A 17,958-nucleotide genomic window follows, 5' to 3' on the forward strand; every position below is an offset into this window, starting at 1 on the left:
AACGAAATAAATTTTAAAAATATTTAAACGAACCCCAACTGTTCTTGAAAATTTTCAAAACAATCCTCTATTGTGTCTTTGCTAAAATTAAAAACTTTAATTCAAAATCAGCAGCCCCAAAAAGAAACCGCGTGAAAACAACAATCTCAAGTCCAAAAACCATCTCAGGTGCTCCCCCGGCAGGGTACTTGGGACGCAAGAACAGACTTGAGAAAAAAATCGGGCGATATTTCCGATATTTCAAGTCAAGTCCGTCTTAACTTGCAAAACTCAAGCCAGGTTGCGCCCACTTTGGCCCAACTCAAGTTCAAGTCCGTGCAGTGTAGACCAGGCATTGGCAAGCTGTTGGAATACGCCAACGTTGACGCCAACAAGCAACCTTATTCTCTTGTCTCTGCAAGCAACAAGCCAACAAGCGTATTCCAACGAATACGCCAACGAATACGCTGGTGCTGCTATCTGGAAGTCCAATAAGAATAGCTTTTTAGCTTTTTAACTAGCAAATTGATAATTCTGCCTCAAAACGACATCAATTAATTTTGTGGATCTTCTTTCAACAAAATTATAAATTCCAAACCTTTACAAATAAATCTTTCTCTCTTCAATTTATTAATAATCTTAAACAAAAGAATTTCCTTTTCGCACAAAAGTCTGAGATTCTCGTCAATTAGTCTTTCTGGAAAATCCAAAAGTGAGCAACGAAAACTGCCCATTTCCCCCTTTGGGCGTCTTCTTCAGACCTGGCGTTGGTCCCACGCTTCCTCTTTTCACATTCGACTTATTCAGAGGGACCAAATCTCTTTCGATACTGAAATAGAGATTGTTTTGTAAGTTTTCCTTTAATCAATTAAAAACAATGTACCTATTGAATGTGTCACCGTTCTTGGTTTCTGGCTCGTCGAGCATGTCCAAAATTGCATTCTTGTCGCAAAAGTACCTGTTAATGATTTGATAAGATTAATGAAATAAAAATAAAGAAAATATTACTTGCTGATAGCCTTTCTCTTGGTCGGCGAGAAATTCTCATTCCTCTTCCTCTTGTACGTGATCACAGGCGACTTGTCAGGGGACTTTTCCACCTGCTGACCTGTTTTACTAAACAGGGGTCTGCGGAACTTAAACCTTGAAAGGCTGGGCTTGATAATCTCTTCCTCAGGTTTGTCCTCCTCAGGGTCAGGCTTGGTCAGTCGGACCGACTCGAGGGCGTACCTGTTGAGGACAGGGGAGGCTGGAAGGTTGCTTTTCCTGGCGAAAGGGTTCATCAGGATGGAGGTGTGTTGCGTTGACCCTGATTTGACAGGGCTCTTGTCGATTTGCCCAAGGAGGCTGGTGACCTCGTCGGCCTCCTCGATTTGCAGCTGGGGCGTTTTAACCTGTTTGCTGGAGAAGTACGAGGAGCACACCCTCTCCTTCACCTCCCCCTCCTCGTTCACCAGGCACTTGACCTCCGACTTGAGTTTTGACTCCGACTTGGTCGCGTAAAGGGCGGTCATTTCCAAATCGAGCATCCAAGTCGAAGATCTCGGTTCTGAAATCAAATTTCCCTTTGAAATCAGTTTTTGCTGATAAATTTCAAAATTTACATTTCCTGAAGTGTTTAACTTTAAATTTAAGCTCACAATTGTGATGGATAACAATCTATAGCAATCTAAAAATGCACTTGTTTTTTTTTTATTCAAAGGCCACTTTAAAAAATTGAATGAAAAACTATTTAATTGGTTAATCTTTCCCACATGTGAACAAATCCAAAAACGAAGTCCAAACTTTTGATTAAAACAAAAGTATTTTTGATCACCCTCAAGGTTAAGTTAAATAGGAAAAAGGAACCTTTTAGTTTTTAAAAATTTGTGAACTTATGAAAATAAAATTTGTACCTATCCGAGGTTTCACTGGCATGGGTTTTCTAACAACCGAGGTAGTTTTGATCGAAACTTCTTTCTTCGCCGTGACAAATGCATTCACAGGTCCGTCGTACCTGAGGTCAGGTGCGGTGAAGTTTTCACTCCAAATACTGGTCAGAGGCACCTGAGAAATCAAAATCATCAAACATTTCCTCCAAAGTGACAAATTATTACATTGTTCAAATCAAAATTGGCAACTTTTTGCATTGTGAAAGGGTCGATGTTGCCAAGGGCGAGTTCAAAGGCCACGTCAGGGTCCATCAGAGTGCCGGAGAAGGGTTCGTCCCCCACCTCCTGGCCGTCGATGGTCACCAACTGCCTCTTTTTCGGGTCAAACACCAACTGCTTGCGGAAGGTCAGGTCGGCGTGCGCCACCTTCCGAATGTACTCCTCATCCACCTTTGTCTTCAGGTTCAGGTACCCTGGCAGTCTTTTGATAGCCTGAGGAAGGTAAATTTAAAAAGCTTTGTAATAAAATAAGAGGTCAAAGGTTACATTGAGGAAGTCGGGGTCACTGGTGGCCATGACAAACTTCTTGGCCTTGACCAAACCGACGCCAGGCAAAGAACCGACGTAGTCACACCCTGACAGAATGCACATTTGCCGCAACTTGGTCAGCAACTGCTCCGGTGACTCGTGCGGCCGACCCAGGGTCAGGTGCAGTTTGTCTGCCCGCACCATCAGTCCGTTCCCGTTCACATCCAATTTGTACAAAATCTGTAAAGAAACAAAAATGCTAATTTGAAAAACTCTGATAATTTAAAAATTGTGGAAAAAAATGGTCAAAGGGTATGACTCGGAGAAAAATATAGGTCAAAGGTCAAGACCATTTTGGGTAGCTTTGTGAAATTTGAAAATCTAGAACTGATTATATTTTGAATCTTGGAGAGTCAATCGATTTCTCATGGAATTTTAGAAGCTTCCTCAAATTGAGCTCACTTCTTTAGAAAAAGTTGATTGAAACAAAATTTAACATTTCAATGCAGTTTTATACAGGGTATTATAGTGAGAGCTGTTGAATTTCAAATGTTTCGAAAAACTCTTGCAAATTTATTCAATTCCAGTTCAAACCATAATTTTGCTTTAAATCCAGTAAAGATGTTTTTTTTCTCAAACAATCTGAAAATTTAAAACTACCTTTTTTGAAATTGGAAAAATGCAAATTCATAAATATTTATGTCATCAACTTGTATAAATACAAAATGGAATCAGCCCAAATTTGACCATTTATTTTATTTTACCTGAGAGCAGCCAAACAAAATGAGATCCGAATCCTCAGTGATGACGACCTGGGCCAGCCCCTGTCTGTTCAAGAAGGCCAACTGGGCGTCAGCCTCGTGTGGAGCAACAATGCAGTCCACCTGGGACAAAACTCCACTTTTAAAAACCTTGTCTTATTAAAATCTCACTTGCGTACATTCATTTTCCTGGCAACTCTGATGAGTTCGATCGCCATCGAGTGGTTGACGTCGACGCTCCTGCGAAGGAAATCGCGGGCCTCGGGTTCCCTGCCGGCCTTCAGCAGCTCCTCCGCCTTCTGCTTGTTCTGCTTGCGAATTCTGATCGCAAAACCAGATTATTTTTTTCAACTCTCTGATAAAAAAACTAAAAACTCACTCGTGGCGCTTCTTCTCGGTGTCCGCCTTGGCCTCGAGTCTGCGGCCGTCGAACACCAAGATCGGCTTGATTTTGTGCGCCAACAACATGTTCAGCATCTTTTGGCCGTACCCGACGAACCTGAACAGAAATTGAAGTGACCTTTTTCAGATAAAAAATTTGATTTCGAACCCGAGGGTTTTCTCTCCGCGGGCGAGGCGGTCGGCGCAGGAAAAGGCGCCCCTGTGCAGCCACACGTACGCGTCGATGGCCACCGTCTTGCCCTCCAGCTGACTCACGTTGACCTGAACCAAAATCACAAAAATAAGAAAACAACCTGGAGAATTATAAGGGTGAATTCGGACCTGGTCGGCCGACTTCTTCAGCAGGGGCAGCAGCCCGGTGACCCCCATTTCCGCTCGGAGGTCAAGCAAAGTTCGAAAGCGTCACCGAATCAGCTCACATTCGAATATTCAGGTCGGACTTCGGTCGAAAAGGGACCATGCCGGGGAAAACAACAATCGCTGCAGCTGCACTGCTGCAGCTGGAAACGCGCGGGCAATGGGTGTGTTTCTTTTTGTTTTGGCCAACTTCGCCAAGAATCCCCATTTTTGGGGTGGGGGAACTTGGCCAGCGCTTTAAAAAAACAGCCGCCAGAAGTTATTGCGAGCGCCACCAAAATTCCAGTGGCCATTTTAGAAAGTACCTCTGCTGACTACTTGACAAGCAGCAGCTAAATTCATTTTAAATTTTTTTATGTCATTGAGAGAGATTAATTTTACTTACTCACATGGGTTATATAAAAGCTAGTTTCATATTTTATTTCTCTAATTATTTTCTATCATTTAACTCACTCAACTAACAATAAAAAAAAAAAAAAAAAAAAAAAATGGAAATTGTGGGTCACAGAGGAGAGTTTATTATAGCAACCTGTCAAAATTAATGCTAGTTTTAATTAATTTAATTATTAAACATCTTAAAAGGCGAAGAAAATTGTTGATCATTAAAAGACCTCAAAGACACTAAGATTGTCCGAAGAAAACTCATACATTATAGAAAATACATATCAGGCACCCAAAAAAATGGATCAAAATTAAAGATTAATTGATTTTCTGAGAAATGTTTAGTATAACATATAACATACACAATTATTACACATACAAACGATTAAAGTGCTGACTGCGAAAGTCGCGAATAAAAGTCATCGGTAATTCATTGAATATAGTAACAAAAAGGTAAAAAAAATTACTAAGTTATGGTCGGTTAGTCCAAATTTGGGGCAAATAGCGAAAAAGTTGTCTCGGAAATAATATTAACGCTACGAATTAATAGGAAAATTTTGTTTAACTGAAGATTACACTAATCATAAACTTGGAATCGTAAAATTAAGTCGCTAATTATGTTTTGTGGGAAACAACAAGTAAATAACAAAAAATACACATGAGTGGGCGGAACACATTTCCTTATTTTTCCATTTTCGTTTGTCACTTGTTATTAATTCTTGGCGGAGTTGGCTGCTTTGCACGGCAAGATCGCCAAGAGTCCTCACACTAGCAACAGCGCCACTGAGCGCGAACTAACGTCAGGGGAGGGGACTTTTGGTGTATCTTGGCGTTTAAAAAAACAGCCGCCAAGAGTCCCGCCAACTTGGCCAAGTTTTTCTCCTTTAAAGAAACACAGCCAATCTGTGGTGCTCGTCGGGTGGGGTGTGCGCAAAGGAGCTGCATTGTAAAGCGATAAACTCGGTCGAGGATTTTTAAATATCGACATTTTTAGTCACAAAAAATATGAAAAAGATTCAAAAAAACATTTTCGAAGCATATTTTCTGCTTCAAAAGTGTTTAAAACCTTGAAACGGGAAGAATTCATCGTTACCGATCTTAAATCCTTTTTCCACACCCCTCCGAGCAAAGAGATTTTCGCATCAACGGCTGATTGGTCGCTCTGAATGCGTGGGTGGGAGTTTGACGAAAAGGGCGCCAAATCCAGCCGTACTATTGTACTCCAGGCTGCATACCTAGCCAGGCGTTCAAGTCTTCAATGATTTCCTGAAATCATAAACAAACACAAAGTGATGATTAATTCCGGCTGTGAAAATAAACAATGTGATGTAAAAAGTAGGAAAATTAAGCAACAATGATGATTTGAACAGAAACTTTTCTTGTTCTTTGAAACGCATAACATGTTTTTTGATTAAAAAAAAAGACAATTTCCAAATAATTTCAAATTAGACAAATTTGGCAACATTCATTGAAGAGAGGCTGCAGGTTTTTATAACAAATAGAAATGAATCTCCTACTTATTAAATTGGGTGGGAATTTTTACTGATCGCTTAAATTCCCCCACCATAAAACGATTCATGAATAGTTGCTCATTTTGGTTACCAAATTTAAATCTACAATATTATAAGAAACAAAGATTGAATAAATTTGAACTAAATTCTAAATTTTATAAGAAAAAACATGTTGTTTTAAATTTTTCTCCTTTGCATACTCTTTTATTAATTTGTACTAATATGCAAATTGTGCAATTGTATTAGAATTAAAATTTTCTACAAACAATCTAACTGAAAACTTTGATTACGTAGTTCATATTTTTTTCAGGCGCAAATCTTTTATTTTCTTTTTCACTCTCGTTTTTATTTTTACGATCAGAGAGTGGAGAGTGGGTTTGTTGTGCAGAGGTCGTCGGCGACCGGAGGCGGTCGATGACCCTGACCTAGGGAAGGCAAACAAGCAGCAGAGAGTGTGGTGTGGGTTTGTCTCCAAGGTGCGTTGCAGCTTCTAAGTTTGATTCATTCTGGAGTCACGCTCCGTCGCACACACAAACACCTTAACTGCGCCGATATGGCACTGCCGCTGTAAGTTTGCTCCTCGCTCTCTTCATTCGCACTTTATTAATTACATTATTACGTAACTTTTATGTACCTTTCCATGTCCACTTAAGTCTTTAATATGTATTAATTTATATTTCAAAAAGGAAGACGTGTTTTAGACAGGACTTTATATCACAGTTTAAAAATCGCATTAAATTTAAAGGTTAACATTTTTCAAATGTAAAATAAACAGAACTTTTAATATGTATATCAGGCTATAACAATCTTTGATTAAGTTTTTGGAGAGAGATTAAAAAGCAAAATCTATTTATTTAAAACAATGCATTAAAAAGTCATAATCAAGTGGAAATCAAGTGGTAATTTTAACTATTATTTTTGTTCCAACAACAAAAATCACATCACACAAAATCTTCTAATTAAAATGTGAAAAATGTTTACTGAACCTTTTCCCATCAGATCAATGTAAATTTTTATTTCCAGCTTCCAGCTACTTTTTGAATTTATTTTGCCCACTTGATTGGAGTGATTGAACTTGGTTTGATGAAATTTTTATCAATATGTTGATCAGGCCAGTTTTGTTAAATAAATTTTCTAGAAATTTCTTGAGCGAAAAAACTATTATCTCAACGAGTTCAATTTTTCTGAAGATGTTTGCTTTGAAATTTCATTTAAAAACGAATTCTAATGTGGAAAAAAATTAACATTAATATTAACAGAGCCGATTTTAGCAGAAGAATGAATTTTTGAATGTTAATTAAAAATAAAAAGAACTAATCTGTTTTCGCAGAGCAATTTTGTCGAGTCTGTTGGCTTTTGTGGGGGGACACCACCTCGGCCACTACGTGATGGAACACCCGCAGACGTTCGTCGTGAGTTAAATTTTTTTGTAATTTAGTTTGGAAATTATCTTAAATGTAATAATGAAGCCCAAATTTACCTTTTTGAAGTTAAATTTGATATTTCGGGATTACCTAAAATCCCATATTCTCAGAGGAAAATTGCCAATTTAAAAATATTTCTGAAAAAAATGGTCAAAAAATAAAATTTTTGTTTGTTTCGGCCAAGAAAAATAATCCATATTTTGAAATTTGGTTTGATTTTTAGCACCACCACGTTGAGCCGGTGCAGTACGTGTACCCCGTGAACTCTGCATCGGTGCAGCCGTCGGCGGGGGCGTCGGCCAGCTGCACCCTGGCGCCGAGTTCGGCCGAGGGGTTGGTGCGGGGGTTGGTCACCCTGCACCAGCACCACCCGGGCGCGCCCGTCCTCGTCTCGGGCTCCGTCGAGGGCCTCATCCCGGGCCTGCACGGCTTCCACCTGCACAGGGACGGCAGCACCGCCGACGCCTGCAAGGCCGCCGGACCCCACTTCAACCCCACAAACGTAAAACTCTTCATTTTCTGTTGCAAAAATGTGTCTTTGTCGATATCACTTGATCTGGCTCAAATTCATTACAGACATTTTGAAATCATCAATTTTATAATTCATATATTTTTGATGATGTTGGTAAAAGCCAATTTTTTTCTAAATTTATAAAAAAAAAATTCAATTACAAAATAATCGTCTTTCCAAAACAAAAGTCAAATTTATTTTTAATGAAATGTGTAATATACAGAAGTAGGAATTTATAATTATTACGTGATAAAGTGATTATAATCCATCCCTTAATTATCAGCAAAGCATTCTAACTTGTTTGAGTAATTAAGTGAATTTAAAAATTAATCTGAGCAATTTTGTAGGCGACGCACGGATCGCCGAACGACGAGTCTCGTCACGCCGGCGACTTTGGCAACATCGAGGCCGACGTGAGCGGGCAGGCGGTGGTGAGTTTCGCGACGCGGGGCATCTCGCTGGCCCCCGCGGGGGCGGCCGACTCGGTGGTGGGGCGCGCGTTCGTGGTGCACGCCAAGGCCGACGACCTCGGCCGCGGCTCGGACGCCGAGAGCCGCAAGACGGGCAACGCCGGCGCCAGGGTCGCCTGCTGCGTCGTCGCCCTGCACTAATTATTAATTTATAATTTATTCAAAAATAAATATCGCCTTTTGTACAGAACTGACACGAGCCTTTTATTTCACCTTGCTTTCCAAATTAAAATAAAATTGGTCCATTGACGATTCAATCAAAAATTCTCTGATTTAATGGGTGAAAAATTCACGTTTGTTTTTAACTTTGTAATTTTTTTTATAAAAAAAAATCAAAACAAGAAGCCATTCTGAATTTTTAATATGTTCTTCCTACATGTTAGGACGTTAGAAAAAATTTTCAGCCAAATCAAAAGGTGGAAAATTTTTGCATGTGACCCCTAGAAAATGACCTTGACCTTCAACCTATGAATCATTTGACCTCTCAGAATTGAAGAGGAGGTAAAAAGAAAATTTTTGGTTCCAGAAGCATTTCTGTATCTCAAACAGAACCCAAGATATTCAATTATAAATTGAAATATCCATTTGGAGTTTTTTTCTTTTCCGAATTTTCAAATTTTGTGCACTTTTTGTTGCAAATAAATCCAGTCGCCAACCGTTCTGTGCTTTGGCTTTTTTATTCTCAAACAAAATCACTAAGTTTGTACAGAGATCGGACGAGCCTTTTATTTTACCGCGCGACCTTGCCGCTCCGAAAAGAGAAAGTTTTCGCCGCGTTACGTCAAAATAAAAACACGCGCGTCCATTGTCCGGCACTTTTTTCTCTTTCCTGAATTAAATGCGAGTGAATGGCATTCACGCTCGGCTTCCCTTTCCATTAACTTCCTCAAATTGAATACGTCTCTTTTAAAGTTAACTTTAATTTGATATTTGTTTATGAAAAAGATTCATTTTTAATATATTAAAAAACAACAATTAACATTTCAAGAGATGAGAATAAAAGTCCATTGACGAATGCCGACAGTTTTTTATTGTAACTGAAACAATGTGTAAAAATAAACAACAATGACGGAGATTCAAAAAGTGTTTTCATTTTCCAAGGGGTCAATATTGGAAAAAACTAAAAATTTTAAACAACACATTGTTTGAAAGACTTGATTTGACTATAAGTCAATGAGGCGTCCTTAAAAACATGTATATTATGGAAAATAATTTGATTTCAACTTCACCAAATTAAGTGAGTATCTGATTTTTAAAATTTTCCTTGTTTTCAATTAATAGTTTAAATAAAATCTAATTTCTTTAACTCAAATCGAATAAAAAATGAACCAGCTTTGTTAGAAAATAATGAACTTCCTTTAAAGGTCCTCAATAACAAAGTAGAAGAAATGCTTGCAAAAAATATTCTCTTTTATAATTTTGTTAAATCAGACTTTACAGTTTTTTAATTGAAGTGGCACTAATTTTCTTCTTTTTATCCTGATTTTGTTGACTACTTTTTAATTTTCATACAAACTACAAAAGAAAGATTCAATTTTAAAATATTATAATAATTTTGTACTTCAAGTAATAAAGAAAATGGTGAATCATTGTTAAACAAATTGGAATTTCGAAGCGCATAAAAAATTATAGAAAATTGAGCGGAAACAAAACTGCCAAAATTGCGTTTCTGTGGTTTATTTGCCAGTCTGTCCAAAGATTAGGGAATCCCTGGCGAGGAACCGCGCCGGCCTTGAATAGCAAACGGAATAAATATAAAAATTTATTAATTCATCTCTGTGGGCAGCGCGCAGATCTGATTCATTCGTCGCCTTGACCCGGTTTTTGCCACAGATCGATCGCAACAATGAAAAATATTCTCACAGAGCGATGAACTCGCTCGTCCATTCGAGTGAAAGCAAAAGTTATATAATGAAATAAAAGAATGAATTAATCTGGAGTCGGAAAAGGGAAATTATTCATGCAGGTTGCGCAGCGGTTGCTCTAGCTAAGGTCGAAAAATAAGGCGCGCGTGTTTCCCCCGACAATTGGCAAATAAATTCAAATGCACAGCGTTGGTGCAGGACAATGCATCACCCCCCCCCCCCCCCCGATCCCCGTCCAGCACCTCTTCTTATAGTCCTAAGGCTATACGCACTTGTCACTTTGTTTACTTCGGCCGTCCAAGTCGCACGCACCAAATCTTGATGGCATCAGGTGAGTTTTTCCCCCTAAAAATTTTGAGAATAATGAAATGTGAGAGATAATTAATTACTTATTATTGCAATCGTTCAAATCACTTGAATTAGTTTAGCAAATTTATTTAAATAATAATTTCAGTACAATTCTTGCCTTATTTTACAAAATTTTATTATTTATTATAAACAATTTTCTTTTTAAACAATGTAAAGGAAAGGAGAGGCTAATTTTTTCTTCTTTTTGTGGTAATTAATTAATGAATTGAGTTCATAATAATAATTTCATGCTGTTCTTTGACGATTTAGTGAGTTTTAAAATTATCAGACCCGCAAAAATTGGATTTTCAACAATTGGTTTAAAAAAAAAATGGCTATTAATTATCAGTTTAACTTCATTGTTTTTATTCCTGACACGTTATTTAGCCGTGTTGTGTGATCAAAAATTGGAATACTTTCTAGGTTTAATGTAATACGTAAATCTGGTTGCTAGATTTGGATTTAAAACCTAAAAATACTAAACAATATTAAAATCACCTTAATATTAAATAGTTTATTTCATTATTTGAAAGATTTTCAATATGGAACTTAAATTTTTTCATTTTTACATTCTATTTTAAATAATTAGTTCAGAAAAGTGCCAAATTCTCCACCGAAATTTAAAATTGTATGAGATTTTTTTTAAAAACATATTTCTTGGAAAAAACCCTATTCTAAATTTTAAACCAAAAAACCAATGAAAATTTTCAGCTACTTTTGAGTTTGCAGTTCTACTATTTTATTTTATTGCTAAATATCTAATTAGTTTCAAAGAATGTTTATTGGTTTTGAAATAAGGGCAAATATTCTATACTTTAAATTGATGTACCAAATAATAATATTTTGAAACAATTCTTCATTTATTGCGAAAAGTGCATTTCAAAATTAAAACTATGCCTCTCTTATGCATTCACTTATGATTTCTTGTGTAAGTGCATTTTATTTTCAATCTCGTGATGCAAATCAAAACTCGTTTTTCAACATTTTATTCTTGTTACACTCTCACTGCCAGTGCAACCGTTTTACACTTTTTATTCTCGCTTCCGACCCTGCTCCATTTATTTTCCGCCTTAATTTATATTATTTATTTTCTCACCCACGTGCATCTCCAACGCGAAATCTCAATTAGAGCGCCAAAACGAGACCTTTCCGCCGCTGACATTGAGACAGAGATCGGATTCATTGTTGGCCAATTTATCCGTGAATGCCAAACGTCTAAGTGCTAATTGCACGTCAAATGATCTTGAATTAAAAATGTTCCTTGAAATATTTCCACAAAAAGGATAAATCTGTCTTAAATTAATTAAAAATTTTGAATTTAATTTTTTTCAAATTGACTTCTTCAGATAAAGTAAATTTAAAAGTTTCATCTTTAAGAATTCATATTCTTCACTCCAATATATTTTTTCACTTCATTTCCTCCACAATGAAATTTGACACATGCAAAAAATGTGCAAAAAATTATATTTTTCATATTTTCTATCCTTTCTATAAATTTTGACAATTAAAGCCAATAACGAATTTTAATTTTTTTCTTTAATTTTTGGTTCATGAATATACTCATTTCAGTTCTTTTGCGAATTTATTTAAAATTGTTTTTGATGTATAAAATAATTTAAATTTTTTACAGCGTGGTGGTTTTTGGTGAGTCTGGCTGCGTCTTGCGGGGCCGCGGGTCGCGACGACTGGGTTTGGGGCGAGAACCGGCGCGCGAGTCGCGTCGTCGACGGGCCTTCTTTGGGCCCCTCGTTGGGCCCCTCGCTGGGCCTGAACGCTGGCGGCTCGTTCGGCCTCAACTCCAACAACAGGTACGGCGACTTCCCCTCCAATGGCTTCGGACGCCCCCCCTACGACGGACCCCAAGGCTTCCCCGCCCACCCACCCCCGGGGGCCTTTCCGCCTCCGCCGCCTCCGCACCACGGACACTTCCACGTGAGAATAAATTTCTTCTCTTTGAAATCTACAAAAATTAACTAATTTTCAACATTTTCACCAAAATATCGAATTATTTTTACTTTTTTTAATAACTTGAGAGCGTCATTTAAAAATAAGTGAAATTGCCACCATGTTTTTAGGATATTTTAGTTAAAAACAAATAATTTTCTGCTATTTTATGATTTTTTTTTAGCAAACAACGTAATTTGATTGTCAACACACTAAAGAATCGATTTTTAATTTTTTACTTGTTTAAAATTTATTCATTTCTTTTCAATAGTTTTTAAATAATTCAATTTTTCATTAGTAAATATTGTTAGCTTATAACATAGCCAACTATTCTGTTAAAAAGAGTAACAAAATTGTTAAAAAAAAAAAATATGAAAAACTAAAAAAATTTCCCTTATAAAGTATAAAAAAGTGCAGGAATTGAAAATAAAAAGCAAAATACTTTCTACAATAAATAATAGTGGAAAAATTTAGATAATTTGCTTCTTATTTCCTTTCTTTCCATTTTAAGAATAATAAATTTTGGAGAAAATATTAAGAAAACAATTCCAAATTTGATGTAAAAGTGAAATTTTTTGAGAAATGTGTATTTTTTCAGGGAGGTCATCCTGAGGGTGTGCACGGCCACAACAAGGTTCCCCCTTACGAGGATCTGAACCTGAAGGAGCCGGGACTGCACACGGGCGGCTACGACACGTGCAAGTGCACCCTGAGCTTCAACTGCAACTCGCCCGGCATCAAATTCGTGAGTTTCAAAATGCTAAGATTAATTACTGATCATTTTTTGGTTTGTTTTCGCTTTCAGGGGGTGTGCGACGAGGGGAAGCAGTACTGCTGCTACAACTCGTTGGTGGCGGGGGCGAACCGACGGCCCAACCACCTCCCCGGCCCCCTTCCCGCAGTGCTCGCCGGGCCCGGCGGACCCCGCGACTTCCCTCCCCATCACCGACCCGGCCCCGCGCCCCACGCCAACGTCCTCGTCGGGCCCGGCGGCCCCTTCGACGCGCCCCCGCCCTTTGCCAAGTCAAAACAATTCTGATTTTTTACTTTAATTTAACCGCCCCCCCCCCCCCACCCCCTCGAGTGAGAGATTTATTTATTTTCCTGTCAATCCAATGATATGTGTAAAAATTTGAGCAATTAAATTTTGTGATAAAAAAAGAGATCTTGTGTTTTTTACTGAAACGTTTGCAACTCGCTTGACTTGGATGCATGATGTGTTGCATAATATTCCAGGAGCAAGAAAAGAATTAATTCCGAGGCGTTTCGTTCAATAATCATAGTACGAAATTAATCAAAGAGAATGGAACGCCACCTCAGGTTGACGGACGTGACCAATTACACGGACTGGATCGTCGCAAACACCCCCGATATTTAATTGTTTTTAAAATAAAAGTTAATGCAATTTAATGACGAAATCAAAGCTTCATTTCAAGCGTGCCGAGCTGACTGTAAAAATAAGAAAGAAACTTCTTTGATGTGGTAAAAAATTTTTTTCCAATTATATACCTGCTATTTTTCAGTTTTGTTTTTAATTTGATTTTTGATCAATCGATCTCATGTCTGAAGTGATACTGCAATGTATCTGAATGGAGAATATTTAAAGAATTAAATAGACATATTCCGCGGTTTGTGATAATTTTAATTTCATATAAATTCATCTTGAATATTAAATAAGTGAAGTTTGCTCACGATTTTTGTTATTAAGAATGTGCAGAACATTCTTTTTCAAACACAACTTCTTTAAAGTACAAGTCACTGAGTCCTAACTGGACTCTGTGACCTCAGTGGACCATTCACGTTGGACAATGGGGGGCACGGCCTAAATCAAAATATTTGAAGGTATGCAATATGCAACCGGTGGTGCACGTTAACACTGAAGAAAATTTTACCTCGCGTTTTCTCAGACAAGTTTAAATCAGCTTTCTCTGGGTTTTGACCCGCGACCTGTCAAGAATGGTCAGTTTCAGTTTGAATCTTCTAAAACTCAACTGACCATTATTTTGTAACTGTGTTTTTCTTCTGAAATTTCAGATATACAAATTTGTACATTATACATTAGTAATTTTTTTGCACTATTATTATGCGTAACATTTCCAAAACAGTGTCTTTCTTTGATTTCTTGATTTTTTTTTTTAATTTCTGAAAGAAATGCGAAAGATCATGACAAAAATGAAGTTTCACTGACAAGTGAACAATTTTAATTTCCACGCGTCTTTTGATTGTGCTGCGAACAGAAAATTAATACTTGCAAATGTTTAAAAATAAAAGAGAAATAAATTCCTGTTTCTGGTTTCTCAATTTGATTGAGATCAAAGTAAATGAATGAGACACACGTAAAAATGAGCAGTTTTATTTAACATAAGGTATGAGGCTATGCAACCTGTTCGCCTTGGATGCTTTGGTGCGTTGCATAAGTTCAGGTTTATAATTACTTTGAAGCTTGTTTTACTGAAACTCGGAGTAAAATTGCCTTGTAAATAATGAAACACTTTTAAGCTGCTGCTGGGGTGGTGCTGGTGAGCGGGGTGGTAGGGATGACGGACCAGGTGGTGGTGTTTTCGGTGGTCGCGACCTTTGAGGGCAGCTGGCCGACGACCTTGCTCAGGGCGTCGAGCAGCGCGACCTCGTTGCGGTCGAACGAGAGGCGCGCGTTGTCCAAATATTCCTGCTCCGTCAGCAGCACCACGCGGATCTTCTCCGCCAGGTTCGACACGGTGTTCACCAAAGGGTCGTCCTGAATTCAGGGTTATATACATTTCAAATAATCAAATTTGATCTTCCCGTAATCGTTGAAATTCTTTCTATTATTAAAATGATTTCTTAAGAAAATTGACCGAGTTATTCAGAATTTTCTTTAAAAAACCAAGATGGCTGCCATTTGGAAAACCTTGAAAGGTCATAACGCGGTTAATTTTGATCCAAAATCACTTAAATAAAAAAGGTTGCAATCCTTGAGGAAAGATCTATCAAGATTTAGAATAAAAAATAGTTGATTTGGCAAAAGTTGCGTGTCCCTTTAATTTAAAATTAACTCACGATTCCCTCGAGTTCCTTGGTGAGCGTGAGGACGAGGTTGTTGGTGGCGAGGACGATGTTTTCCTTGCCGATGTCGTAGGTGAGGTTGAAGTTGAAGATGTACGACTCGAGCAGCAACTGGTCGCCGTTGAGGGCGGCGGTGTTGCCGCTGGCCAGGTCGTTTTCGAGCAGCGCCAACGACGTGTCCAGCCGCGCCACCGCCTCCTCCAGACGCACCACGTTCGACAACACCGAGTCGGCCGTCTTGTTCATGTCCGCGATCACCCTTTCCGCGTCCGTCGGGAACAACTAAATTTCACACATTTACTTTTGTTGGAAAAAGTTCAATTTTAATTTTTATGTATAATTTTTAACCTTCTTTTAATGTCTTGATTTGCATTTCATTAATATTTCTTGACTATTTAATAGAACAAAAAGGAAAATTTTGAGATCATTTATGCAAATTAGCCAAAAGTTTTCAAAAGTTATAAAAAAATATAGCAGAATAAAAGTACCAATTGTCTGAGGAGGATTTGGATTTTGACGAAGAGGTCAAGGGCGGTGTACTGAAGTTCCAGTTTGAGGATTTTGGTCCTGGCCGTCAACACGTCAACGTCGTAGGACGTCTTCTTGGCCAGGTACGTCGCCAACTCCAAGTCTTCTTCCAACGTGAGCAAATTCGGCAACTTATCCGAAATAAATTATTGAACTTGAAATAAATTTTTAACTTTCCATACCACGGCCGCACCGCAGACGGAGATGAAGAGGAAAAAGGCCAGTCCTTTCCACATTTTGACTTGTTCGCTTCCAAACTTGTTCTGAGAAAATGGGACACTGATTCAAGTCTGTTTTGATTTGAGAGACTCTTGAAAAAGTGTGATAAGGCAAAAGTTGACTGATAAAAACACCACAGCCTAATGGCGGTGTTGTTCTGTTGTTGGGCAAATTGATTGTTGAGTAGCAAGATAGAAATAGAAGATTATTACTAGACAGGCTAGTCAGACAAAAGCCTGATTTTGTTGTTAATTTATTTCTCAGAAATTAACATTGCGAGAATCATGTAGAAAATGATAAATTGCGCAATTTAAAATAAAGCACTTTTTAGTATACTGTTATTTTTTTATGCAAGTTTTAATAATTGTGATTGTTACTTATATTTTAAGACTGAATTAAGTGGAAATGAAGAGATCGGGCTTTTCCTCGTTGCAAAAAGTTGTTTTTATTCAAAAACAAACGGCTTGAATAAAAACAACTTTTTGCAACGAGGAAAAGCCCGATCTCTTCATTTCCATGATCATCTCCTCGAGTGTTAATTTCTTCAAACAAACTGAATTAAGTGATAAATTTTTCCAAGATCATACTAAACCAAGAACTATTTCGAAAAGGAAGATTACAAAAAAATAATAATAATAAAGCCACCAATCTTTCCTAATATAAAATTATTTTTATTAATTATAGCTGAATTGTTTCAAAACCTTAATTATTATATTAATTATCTTAAAAGCAATCTTTGTAAGTATATTTTGGATAAATATTTTGATTGGGGACAATTTTAATTTTTTAATATTTTTCCTCACAAATTAAAAGTGATACTTCTCAACAATGAATATTTATCATTATTAATTTCGATAAAAAAAACTTTTTATTGACCTATATTTAAAATCACTTGCACGTTTTGAATTTAATATTCAATGCTGTGTGAGATTTGCTTCCTGGAGGTCAAGAGAGACAGTTAGATTGCGGCGCACCTTCAGCATCTCTCCCCTCCCCTCCCTCCGTCCCTCCCCTCCGATACGAAGTAGTGTGTGGCACCTTTGCCTGCGAGAGAGCCGTTTGCTGGGGGTCACGCGCACTTTATTCTATATAAAGCATAAATAATTAGTCAGCCCAATCCATAATAAGTCAATGTCAGCGTCTCTCCAACCTCTCGGCATTTCCTTAACAAAAGTATCTCTCTCTAGAGTGTTCCAAATCAAATTTTTGGAAAAAAAGATAATAATTCTTGAATAAATCTTGCATGGTGAAGCTGAATGCAAAATTAATCCACATTTCTCGCACAAAGTTTTCTCCATTTGTGAATTTTACAATAATTTTATAAATTACCGTGGTCATTTTTTGACCTTTAAAGCCTTGTACATTTTGTACGAGACGGTCAATTTTAATTTTCTGGACACCATTCCATTGCTTAGACTTGGGAATTTCTAGAAGGTAATTAAAACTGGCTAATTTTCAATAAATTTCTCAAGTTATTCAACACAAAGGCGAAAAGTGTCCAGTAGAAAATAAAAGATTGTTTATTTAAAACTCCGGATTTTAACAGAAGATCTTGAATTTATGAAACAATTAAAACTTAAAATAAATTCAGAAGAAATGGATTTTGTTTGGAAAACTCTGTAGGTGCGTGATTTGTCGCCGCAGGCAGGAGAGAATAAATATTTTGACTTGCTGGTGCGTTTCGTAATTAATTGAAAATGCCTTTGTTGGAATAAATTCCTCAATTCCGTCTGCGCTCTCCAACAAGTGATCGATTTTTTGCGTGCACGGATCAAATGTCTGGCGGCGTTGGCGACAAAAGAGGACCGAAACCT

The 17,958-nt window shown here is 37.5% G+C and overlaps 4 protein-coding genes across 4 annotated transcripts; 2 read left to right on the forward strand and 2 right to left on the reverse strand.

Annotated features, from left to right (window-relative positions):
* Positions 1 to 567: 567 nt before the first annotated feature.
* On the reverse strand, positions 568 to 4,058 carry LOC132196107 (exonuclease 1). The gene is made up of 11 exons (XM_059618527.1): positions 3,863 to 4,058; positions 3,690 to 3,802; positions 3,519 to 3,638; positions 3,319 to 3,460; positions 3,143 to 3,262; positions 2,397 to 2,618; positions 2,076 to 2,342; positions 1,875 to 2,025; positions 988 to 1,528; positions 863 to 937; positions 568 to 808 (listed from the first exon to the last, which is right to left on the reverse strand). The coding sequence occupies exons 1-11, from the start codon at positions 3,908 to 3,910 to the stop codon at positions 664 to 666; spliced, it is 1,944 nt and encodes a 647-aa protein (XP_059474510.1). The 5' UTR covers positions 3,911 to 4,058; the 3' UTR covers positions 568 to 663.
* A 2,174-nt stretch (positions 4,059 to 6,232) lies between these two features.
* On the forward strand, positions 6,233 to 8,385 carry LOC132196008 (superoxide dismutase [Cu-Zn]-like). The gene is made up of 4 exons (XM_059618371.1): positions 6,233 to 6,357; positions 7,121 to 7,202; positions 7,438 to 7,716; positions 8,073 to 8,385. Exons 1-4 carry the CDS (start codon positions 6,344 to 6,346, stop codon positions 8,334 to 8,336), a joined length of 639 nt encoding a protein of 212 aa, XP_059474354.1. The 5' UTR covers positions 6,233 to 6,343; the 3' UTR covers positions 8,337 to 8,385.
* Positions 8,386 to 10,348: 1,963 nt separating this feature from the next.
* LOC132196108 (uncharacterized) lies at positions 10,349 to 13,405 on the forward strand. Its single transcript, XM_059618528.1, has 4 exons — positions 10,349 to 10,391; positions 12,039 to 12,340; positions 12,951 to 13,097; positions 13,158 to 13,405. Exons 1-4 carry the CDS (start codon positions 10,382 to 10,384, stop codon positions 13,389 to 13,391), a joined length of 693 nt encoding a protein of 230 aa, XP_059474511.1. The 5' UTR covers positions 10,349 to 10,381; the 3' UTR covers positions 13,392 to 13,405.
* Positions 13,406 to 14,689: 1,284 nt separating this feature from the next.
* On the reverse strand, positions 14,690 to 16,236 carry LOC132195952 (uncharacterized). The gene is made up of 4 exons (XM_059618271.1): positions 16,108 to 16,236; positions 15,886 to 16,056; positions 15,392 to 15,679; positions 14,690 to 15,089 (listed from the first exon to the last, which is right to left on the reverse strand). The coding sequence occupies exons 1-4, from the start codon at positions 16,159 to 16,161 to the stop codon at positions 14,847 to 14,849; spliced, it is 756 nt and encodes a 251-aa protein (XP_059474254.1). The 5' UTR covers positions 16,162 to 16,236; the 3' UTR covers positions 14,690 to 14,846.
* Positions 16,237 to 17,958: the final 1,722 nt, after the last annotated feature.

Source organism: Neocloeon triangulifer, unplaced genomic scaffold (genome assembly GCF_031216515.1).
Source record: "Neocloeon triangulifer isolate White Clay Creek 2 clone unplaced genomic scaffold, ASM3121651v1 ptg000011l, whole genome shotgun sequence".
In the NCBI taxonomy this organism is placed as follows: Eukaryota; Metazoa; Arthropoda; class Insecta; order Ephemeroptera; family Baetidae; genus Neocloeon; species Neocloeon triangulifer.

What these genes read in the sequence shown, in the direction of transcription:
- LOC132196107 (XM_059618527.1), bottom strand. Translation starts at nt 3,910, where the DNA reads ATGGGGGTCACCGGGCTGCTGCCCCTGCTGAAGAAGTCGGCCGACCAG. An exon ending in GTGACCCCGACTTCCTCAAT is followed by an intron (nt 2,343 to 2,396) that starts GTAACCTTTGAC and finishes TACCTTCCTCAG; the next exon opens with GCTATCAAAAGACTGCCAGG. An exon ending in AACGGTGACACATTCAATAG is followed by an intron (nt 809 to 862) that starts GTACATTGTTTT and finishes TCTCTATTTCAG; the next exon opens with TATCGAAAGAGATTTGGTCC.
- LOC132196008 (XM_059618371.1), top strand. An exon ending in AACACCCGCAGACGTTCGTC is followed by an intron (nt 7,203 to 7,437) that starts GTGAGTTAAATT and finishes TTTGATTTTTAG; the next exon opens with CACCACCACGTTGAGCCGGT. An exon ending in CCCACTTCAACCCCACAAAC is followed by an intron (nt 7,717 to 8,072) that starts GTAAAACTCTTC and finishes GCAATTTTGTAG; the next exon opens with GCGACGCACGGATCGCCGAA.
- LOC132196108 (XM_059618528.1), top strand. An exon ending in CGCACCACGGACACTTCCAC is followed by an intron (nt 12,341 to 12,950) that starts GTGAGAATAAAT and finishes GTATTTTTTCAG; the next exon opens with GGAGGTCATCCTGAGGGTGT. An exon ending in ACTCGCCCGGCATCAAATTC is followed by an intron (nt 13,098 to 13,157) that starts GTGAGTTTCAAA and finishes TTTCGCTTTCAG; the next exon opens with GGGGTGTGCGACGAGGGGAA.
- LOC132195952 (XM_059618271.1), bottom strand. Translation starts at nt 16,161, where the DNA reads ATGTGGAAAGGACTGGCCTTTTTCCTCTTCATCTCCGTCTGCGGTGCG. An exon ending in CCGTCTGCGGTGCGGCCGTG is followed by an intron (nt 16,057 to 16,107) that starts GTATGGAAAGTT and finishes ATTTCGGATAAG; the next exon opens with TTGCCGAATTTGCTCACGTT. An exon ending in CCAAGGAACTCGAGGGAATC is followed by an intron (nt 15,090 to 15,391) that starts GTGAGTTAATTT and finishes CCCTGAATTCAG; the next exon opens with GACGACCCTTTGGTGAACAC.